The sequence below is a fragment of the Anneissia japonica genome, unplaced genomic scaffold (genome assembly GCF_011630105.1).
Source record: "Anneissia japonica isolate Jap-2015-1 unplaced genomic scaffold, ASM1163010v1 scaffold69_len1423075_cov170, whole genome shotgun sequence".
Classification (NCBI taxonomy): Eukaryota; Metazoa; Echinodermata; class Crinoidea; order Comatulida; family Comatulidae; genus Anneissia; species Anneissia japonica.
Genome location: NW_022748202.1, coordinates 1,102,907 through 1,112,750, shown reverse-complemented (window position 1 = coordinate 1,112,750; position 9,844 = coordinate 1,102,907). Strand labels below are relative to the sequence as shown.

The following is a 9,844-nucleotide window of genomic DNA, read 5'->3' as shown; positions in this document are numbered from 1 at the left end:
ATTTTCAAGGGTCACACGGTTACGTTACCTTTTTTAAATTTTCTATATTATACATAATAATGATGAAATAAGAAACACATCAAATCCTGTCTCTTATACACATCTAGATGTGTATAAGAGACAGGTATTAATATAATATTATGTTCTTTTATTTTTAGATACTATGCTTGTTTGTGTGGTCACATGGAAATAGTTCAATATCTACTAGAGAATGGTAAGTGGAAGTATTTAAAATCATAGTATATGCACAAATATACAGTAATGCAAAATAATAATAATGCGAAAATAATGTTGTATCCCTTGTTGTTGTTGACGATGTTGAGATTGATACTGTTACTCATAAAGGTAGGAAGGTAAAAGTAGGAGAGTAACCCATAACTTGCAGCGCCATTGTGCTGAATTGCGTATGGGCTTGGTCTGTGACTACCTAGCAGCATTATGTATACACTGGTCCTCCATTTTAAGTCCTTATCCGAGAAAGACTTGGTTCTACCAACCGAACTATGGATGAGGAGCGGCTGGAACCAGTGCCGATGTTAGGGCTGTAGCTAGCAGCGCCGCTGTCTTACCGCTCGGCCGCTCGACTTGCTCATCATAAATACCAAGGTTTAGAGATTGATAATATGTGGGCAAAGACAAGCCAAACCAGTCACTTTTACAAAAATCAAATTTTAGTTTATAATACAGTGTTCAACAGTAAAAAAATTTTTGTTTTAACATTGAAAATGTGGAAAATAACAGCATGCATGGTGTATACGTATATAAAGGTTAGTTTAGTGCAATAAAATAGATTTTAAAAAATTTGACATTCCAGCATGTTTTGGCCAATATCTCTGAAACAGAATTTGCGACGAGTGACTTGTTTGGCTGGTCTTTGCCACATATGTTAAACTGGGGGGAACAGTGTGATAAAATTGTTATGAAGGGTATGACACGCCTACATTTCTTTAGGAAATTGCGGTCATTCAATGTTGATACATGTATAATAAGTCTTTTTTATTCTTCTGTTATTGAAAGCGCTCTTTTGTTTGGAAGTTATGTTTGGTTTGGCACTTAACATAACAGAAATTAATACAATGTATCATAAATGAAGTTGAAGAAAAATTCTACAACAAAATGGACAACTAGATGATATCACTGAGATTAAAATTATTGATAAAGTAAAGAATATCTTAACAGATAGTTTCCACCCACTAAATTCAACTTTTACTGAGATGCGCAGTTTTACTGGTTGGAATGCTTTGTAAAACTGACTTTTACCAAGCCGAAAAGTCAATGGAAACACACGTCGTGGTTAAACTTCCCAAGTCATTCTAACGTTACTCAATGGATTATGTCACAAATTAGTGCCATTAATAGTTGACTTTTATGACAGTTTTACCTTTTCAAGCAGTAAAACTAACCGACTCAAAAAATCCAAAAGCGGACAGAGATAAGATTTACCCATTGGATTTTTACCCAGTGTCTTGTTGAAATCTACAGTTTCTTATGTGTGATTGCCGCGGCTTTAGTATAATATACTTTTCATCAAGTATTTTATTGAATAAGAATGAAATAATTAAGAAATGACTGTAAGGCTTTGTCAAGATCATCATATTTTATTTAACAAAAAACTGTTGTATGCCCATATATAGTCATGATGTGCCTATATATGGTCATGATGGGATGTTATCATGACCATATTTAAGCATGTCACATGTTTTTTGTCAAATAAATTAATTTGGTAGTGTGGACAGGGTTAAGATAAGTAATTCTGTGACCCATAGGTGCTCGTTGTGAGGCAAAAACCTTTGATGGAGAGCGATGTATCTATGGCGCTCTTACTGATGAAATCAGGGATGTCCTGAAAGGGTACAAGGCTGTAAGTACTGGCTGGAGAAAGCAGGACCAGTACCAAGACTTTCTGTTAAGGTAATCTTTCTGATACTTGTAGCTGTCCTCAGGGCCTGCCACCTTATCGAGAGAAAAATCTCGGTAGGGGCCATACGACGTGCTATGGCCCCTACCAAGATTTTCCGCACCAAGGGAGAAGGAGTGGCATAGTCGTTTGTAAATAAAAAACTTTATCATGCAGTGATTTCAATACCATTCCTTTTTCTGTATCTCCCCTTTTCTCCTTTTCTTCTCCTTTTTTCTGTTTCTTTTTCTGAGACCAAGGGCGCAGATCTGTTTTAAAAGATGGGGTAGGGAGGGGGGGAATAACACTCTAGTATAGGCAAATTCATCATCATGTACTCTAGCTGTACAGCGCTTTTTCGTTAAAACCTGTGTAATTTATGCAGTTCATTTCAAGAATTTTCAGGCATCTTCTTGACTTATGAAATTACATTGCGGTTAAAAAGTGGGTTGAAGTAACCCCCCCCCTTAAAAATATGTTTGGGGACGCATCTACTGCTTATGTCCAAAAACAGTAAAAACATCTTCTGTATTGGCCTAACATTTCTTACAAATTTACAGGGCCTTAGAAGGTGGCTTATATGAAGATATAGTGTTTGTCATCCATGATGAAAGATATGTTGCACATCGATGCATCTTGACCGCACGCTGCCCGTATTTTGCAACTATGCTTGAAGGCAAATGGCAGCATAAGAGCACAATACACATCAAACATGAATTGGTAAAGTTGTTTATGATTAAATACTTCTGTGTGTAATGATGGTGATGGTGATGATTCTGATGCAGATGATGCAGATGCAGCTACTCCCCTATCAAAGGGGACACTATATTTAATACTTCATCTATGACTGAAAATACTACTGTTTACAGTTATTAGTAGTATAATAACTATATAATAGTATATTAGTAGTATAATAACTATATAATAGTATATGAGGATGATGGTGGTGATATTCAAAGAAAATTGTGTCCCTTAATAGGGGTGTCCCAAAGGAGGGATTCATAAGGGTTAATCAATTTCTGTAATATTTTTATTTCAGGTAAGACCTCAAGCTTTTCAGGCCATCCTGAAATATATTTACACAGGTAAAATAATGAAATTATTTTTTTTGTCTATTAATTTTTCTTTATGCGGTTATCACCACAATACATTTCCGAATTAATTAAGGTTCGTTCTGCAACTTGCACTCGTTGCCTCCGGTCAACAACTGACTCAACCAATCTTTATTGTCCATCCTTTCGATTATAGTCTTGTGGGGAGCGATCGTTTAGGGTTGCTGGGCCCAAGTTGTGGAACTTGTTACCTTTATTTATTCGTGAGTCACCTTCTGTCACCATTTTCAAAGAACGACTTAAGACCCACGTATTCTCGTCCCTTTAATTTATTTTTTTTTCTATTTCCATGCCAGCTAGCTTTTATAGCTTTAACTAGGATAGGAGGCGCCCGAATCCGAGATAGCCGAGACCGTACTGACTGTAGTTCAATTAGATTGAACCCTAGCCAGCGATGAGGGCGTATCCCCATACTTCGGTTTGGGTGCTGGCATGGTATTCAAATTTCACGTCTTTTTTATTTTGTGGTTTTGGTTTCCGTTCCATCTTTACACTTGCCTGATAGCGCTTAGAGACTTTTCGTATTTTGCGCTCTATAAATTAATAACCATTAACCATTATGCATTATAATTATCAGTATAATCAGCACTTTACCATTTTTGTCTCCAGGAACAGGGGTTTCTATGTTCTGGCTGAAACCTCTCTTTTCGAGCAAACCCCATTTAGATAAAATCAAACAAATCCAATTCCTACCATTTACATGTTAAAGTACATCAGCTCCAGGGGACTTCAGCTCCTGGGAGATTTCACATAACCATTACCAGAGCTCTTTCCATGGGCCACCAGTGTACCTAGGTGCTCCCTTGATTTCTGGCTCTTTTAATAAACCCCCTTCGAATTCTGGTAGGTTTGAACCAATATGCTGATTGCTAATAACACCAGCATGGACCACTGCACTGGGTGCCTGATCTGATGACAACATCATGCAATTGTTATCAATATTATTATTGTTGTTATATTATGATTTTTATTATATACTTTTCTATTATACATACTTATCTATTATTAATTTGTTTGGCAATTTTTATAGGAATTTTTCAAATCCATCTTGATTGTGTGACAGACTGCTTGCACTTTGCCCGTAAATGCCAGCTTTGCTACTTGCATGACGAGATAGAAAACAAGTTGAAGACAGTTTAAAACATGGATGTGTGTGCTGTGAATGAGGTGTATTATTTATTATTATTATTTTTTGCAGATTCGTCATTCCTTTAGGTTATTTTATGAGGTTGCCTTTAGGTAACTGCCAATCAATTAATCAATATATCAGTTGTCAGTTATGGAGCGATCAAACTAAAAGTGTGTTTTAAAGTGTTTAAATACATTTTAGGAAACCATCAATTTGTTTTTAATGATGTGTATATTTTTATTTTACTAGTACATGAAAAGCCAGGAACAGATGTGAACATATTGAGCATAAATCCCTCAGATGAACTCCAACCTTTACAAGAGGATTTCCAGGTACTCGCTGATATGGCGATGCCACCAGAGGCAAACTGGGTGGGTAGTTGCTGACTATTGTTACACTAGCCTTAAAAGATTTCCTAATTCTGATTTGATAAATACTATCCAAATCCAATCCATACAAACAATAACTTCTAACCAGAATTATGAATTTAAGACTGGTGTATCAATAGTAACTTCTTTAAAAATTGCTACTACAGTCGAGTCCGCCAAAGTCGACTCTGTTTATGTCGAAAATTCGCGTCAGTCAAATTTTTGAAAAAGTCCCAATTCTTACATATGTGTTACTATGTAAATTGTTTGTTTAATTCAAATTTTTATAAGTCGAATTTTAGCTATATCGACGGAATTTTCCGGTCTGGATAGGCCGATTTTAAAGTAATTTCAACCACAAAAGTCAAAGTTCCAAATTTTGTAGCACACATGGGAAAATACAAAGTTCAATCCTTGTTGTACGGCAACAAGTTAGCCAAGTCAAAACTAACATCTCAGACAGCGCGATGTGGAACTTGGCTCACACGATCGTATGTCGTATTAAAAGTTGCAGTCTATTCTCACAATACAGACACCCCTCCGGTCCGGATCCAATGTTGAGTTTGTCGTCCAGTTCAGTTTATTGAACTTGTATTAAACCCATTTTGAACAAGTTGTAGTCTGGGCCTAGTTATTTAATTTATCAAAGCCCTGGATTGTTTTGACTAGACCTACCTAGACTAGCCTACGCAAATGCAACACATTATTTAATAATACGTACAGTACCTGATATTTTGCTGTACTGCTCAGTAAATTTAATTATTACCAATAAAATTTATGCGATTTTTATATTGTTTTTGCGTGCATTTCTTTAGTTCCGATTATGTTTTTCCAAGCACACATTCTTCGTTGGGTAATGCTGGTCGGCAGTCTAGTTGTAAACAGAATAGGTCGCACCCCCAAAAACTCTGCCTGCCCGCCAATTGGTCCATTTTCGTGGGGTGTTTTGCAATAGACATGTGTTTCGGCTGTGATGACGTCAGATCGCCCAAAGTTTCATAGGGCGTGACAGTAAACAAGCTCGGTGTAATCATGAATGTTTTGTTAAACAAATTTATAAAACAAAGCATAAAACAAATAAGAAACCCTCATGGTATTATTTTAGAGTCAAATCTAAATAAACCTAACAAATTAGATTTTATTCTCTACAAATTTCCTCCGTAATGAAATTAAAATGTTTTGAATAGCATCTTGAGGTGCATTTGTAATTTACACAGACGAATCTAACGAATTTGAATTAAACGTCTACTAAAAAGCGTAACCAGTAGCAACTTGCTTTGTGGAGTTCCGTCTTTATTGCAGGTTGATTCCAAATGGTTTTTAAGGATTAAAAGCAAGAATATACAATAATTAAAACATTGGAATGCGTACCTAAATTTCACTTCATAATTAACCAATGAAACGTCTACTGGCGTGTCATGTTAATCAACAAATAATCTCCATGGCAATGCGAGTACAGTTAAGCGTCTCGTTTTCACAGCGTGTGGTATGCTTGCTGTTAAACGATGTCTATTTAACTATCGTCTGGTTCTCACAGTGAGTGTTACCATCCTGAATTGGACAAATTGTCCGAGATTCGGAATAGGGAGTTCATGTTTTCAGGAAAGTATTTTATTAAAAGAAGAATAGGAATTATTTTGGGACTTAAAAAATGTTCAGTTTTGTGTGAAGTTTGATTTTATGGGCTTTGAGTACACATAATATTTTTCTATGTTAATATTTTTTTTTTTTTCTCGAAAATTTGCAAGTCGAAATCTGTATAACTCGATCTTTTCATGCCAGTCCCATTAGCTTCGACTTAGGCGGAGTCGACTGGTATTTTGCAGCTGTGTCTTTTTAATTTATATGGAGCAGTCGCAGCTGGTAAGATTGTCTCTTAATATTTATTAAATACGGTACTTAGGTGACCTAAGGCCAAAGGTTCGCACCTTCAGCAGCACATTTCACTTGCGTTCTTGGGCACTTTACATGTGGTTGTCTTCCCCAGGTGTAGAAGTGAGTATCTAGCTTTGAACAGCAATGTGATGATTAACTAGTGGCATATCTAGGGATATTGAAATGGGGGGGGGGAGGGCTGGCATAAAATGGAGGTATGAGGCGATTACTTTAGTGTAGTTTTTTGGCTTCAAAAATATGCAGTAAGTTGGGGCAGACTTGGGAGGAGGGTGTGTGTACCCCCACCCCCTACCTGCAGTATTATCGAAATTCTCTCAGGATGTTTAGATACATTGCATTGTTATTGTCATTATTGTTATATTTGATTACAGATGGAGGTACTTCCCTTCCAGTCCAATGAAATTGTGCAACCACCATTTGCTGATGTTTGTTTTGATGTTGATGGCTGCAGGTTTTACTGTCATAAGGTAAAGTTAACTAGTGGCTGCATCTGAGAAGGAAGGGGAATAGAGGGTATTTCCCTCCACCCCCAATGAACTTGTGCAACCACCGTTTTCTGATGTTTCTTGAGGTTGATGACTGATACTGTCCCCTCCCGCCTCCCTGCTGGCACTGCCACTGCTCTTGGAGATTATGTTAAAAAAAAAGATTTTTTTTTTTGTATTGTTTTGCTCATGTTTGTTAATATATATATGGTTAATAAAATTATCGCACTTTTCATTTACAGGTATTTTTCTGTGGACGGAGTGATTACTTTAAAGGACTGCTGTCTGATCATTTTAGCGAGTTGGCTGAAGACGATGACTGTATGGTGCCAAAGGTTGCATTACATGGGGTGTCTAGTCAAGTGTTCTCTAATGTTGTCAACTACATTTACACTAACAAAGTGGAGGTAGGTAAGCCAAAAAAAAAAAAATAATAATAATAACTAAAAATAGCTATACATGGTATGATGTCTACTATTTACAAATGCAGACATTTTATAGTAAATATTATAAAAATTATTACTTCTTATTTTAAGATTTCAGAAGAAAACAGCTATGATGTATTGGTAACAGCGGATATGTATCTACTTCCGGGCCTTAAGAGTCTTTGTGCCAATGAAATAGGCAGACACCTGACAGAAGCTAATGTGTTATCAGTGCTAAGAGTTGCCAGGATGTTCAACCTGGTCAAACTTGAAGATCAGTGCATTGAATATATGGCTAAAATTGTGGAAAAGGTAAGAACAAGAATTACAATGATGCTACAATTAAATAATGATGATGATGATGATGATGGTGATTATGCTGATGCTGATGGATGATATGGATGGAGGAACAAGAGGGCATTAGGGCTTGGGCACATCCCTTCCGAGAGAAGCTTGCACCCGCCCTCCACCTAGGTTCCCCACTGAAATTTGCTGAGAAGAAATTGGAATAAAATCACCTGATATCATCTAATTTTTCCAGCTAGTTCCCCTTACTAATTAATTTTTGGTAATCTGAGTTGAAAATTTATTTGAAATATTGCCACGAAAATTTGAATGAATATTCTCTTCCCCATAACATCCCCCTCCACTTAGAGTTTACCAATGTTATCAAGCAACCACCCTCAAAATATCTATCACCCACCCTTAGTTTTCTTCAGCTACAACCATACAAGTGCCTCCACTTAGCTGCCTTCTCATCAGGCCTCCATCCATATCAGTTTTACTAGGTATGTCACTGTGAGAAGTGATGATAACAATAATATAAATTCCACAATATTAATATGATAATATCAGTCTTTTTACATTACCAATCAACAGGTATTTATAGAGCAGCATTGTTCACTGCTGCTATGATGTATATTTTATTGTGGAAGGCTCTAAAGACCAGTATTGTGAAATTTGAAATGATTATTTCCGATAACCTGGCAACTACCACTGGGGGATTTCCAGTAGTGTGTGCCGCGTTCTGTATGACACTAGTCACCCAGTGAGTTTTGAGATGTTGGTGGCGCTGTTTCAAACTAAACCCGATAAAATGGTCTATAGGCCTACCTAAACAATAGCCAACGCAACATTATAAGAGAAATTAAGATGTTTGATGTAAGAGATTTTTCTCATTTTACAGATTGTAACAAATGAAGATTTTGCGAACCTTATCAAGGAAGATGCTGCAAACGTACACATGAGGGAGGAGATCGACTCGATTCCAATCGTCGATGACATGCGCCACCACATCAGCTGTAGTGTACAAACTACTAGTGCAATAGCAGAGGCTCAGGAAAAACTTGACTTGCTAGACAAACTTCTTGAGCAACTCGGACTTTTGTGTTAAACATTTTATCTTACAATTTTTAATTTTTAATCTGAAATTCTAGCACATGCTAAAGCTGTTTGCTAAAAAGTTTATTTCCTTTTTATATTTGTTTATACAGTATTTTAATTGTCTCTATTATTTTAGTATTTTTACCATTTAAAAACCAGAGGATCCACCAATTCAAGACAGACTCCGAAAAGAGACAACGGAGACATTTTGGGATTCAATGTTTCGATCTATTTGATCATTTTCAAGAATACTGACGAGAAAATCTTACCCATCCATATATATTTACAATATTTACAAAAGTGTAACAAAAGCAAATAAAAAACCGACCAATCAGATTAAAATCAAAATTAAGACTAGGCAATTACAATAAGTGATCTACTTCATGTAAGACACACATCATTTTTAGTTACCTAATTTTAATTGGCTAGTTTTAATTTTGATTTTAATCTGATTGGTCGGTTTTTATTTGCTTTTGTTATACTTCTGTATAAATATTGTAAATATACTGTATATGGATGGGTGAGATTTTCTCATCAGTTCTTAAAAATGATCAAATAGATCAAAACATTGAATCTCAAAATGTCTCTGTCATTTTTCGGAGTTACTGCCTTTTTGTTCTATTTACCATTTAATGTATAATTGTTATAATGTAAAGATTGTTAGTTTCTGCATTTATGCTTATAGCATTTTATTTTTCAAATTATTTTTTACTATCTGTGAATTTCATATTACTTATTATATACAAAATATTATATTTTATTTTACAAATAGTTTTGCACTTGTTATAATATTATCTATGATTGATATAAATGTTACCATTAGTGTAGATAAATTGTTTTTTAAATCAAACAACATTCTAATATATTAATACAATATATATAATCGATATATATTTTTTAAAACATTTATTATCAATAGTTAAAAAATCTTTCAATTGTTTAAACTTTTTATTACAATTTACAAAATAGAAGTCACTTTTACAATATATTATTCAAAATAGAAAATAGTAATTCATATCTAATTTTGTCAATAAAAATATAAGACAAATAAAATTCAGTTTTTATCTAAATACTGTAATACAGTTGGCAGACTATGCCCTATGGTTATTTACAATTAAATTATAATTATTATGATGTATTAATCTAAAT

The 9,844-nt window shown here is 35.1% G+C and overlaps 1 protein-coding gene across 1 annotated transcript in view; it reads left to right on the top strand.

Annotated features, from left to right (window-relative positions):
- LOC117120757 (ankyrin repeat and BTB/POZ domain-containing protein 1-like) overlaps nt 1-9,612 on the top strand; it is a 12,792-nt gene extending 3,180 nt beyond the window's left edge. The window contains 9 exon segments of the mRNA XM_033265838.1: nt 1,767-1,911; nt 2,458-2,617; nt 2,937-2,982; nt 4,040-4,162; nt 4,388-4,509; nt 6,774-6,869; nt 7,130-7,294; nt 7,424-7,624; nt 8,499-9,612. Coding sequence (XP_033121729.1) covers nt 1,767-1,911; nt 2,458-2,617; nt 2,937-2,982; nt 4,040-4,162; nt 4,388-4,509; nt 6,774-6,869; nt 7,130-7,294; nt 7,424-7,624; nt 8,499-8,705 — 1,265 coding nt within the window. The 3' untranslated portion in view covers nt 8,706-9,612.
- The last annotated feature ends 232 nt before the right edge of the window (nt 9,613-9,844 follow it).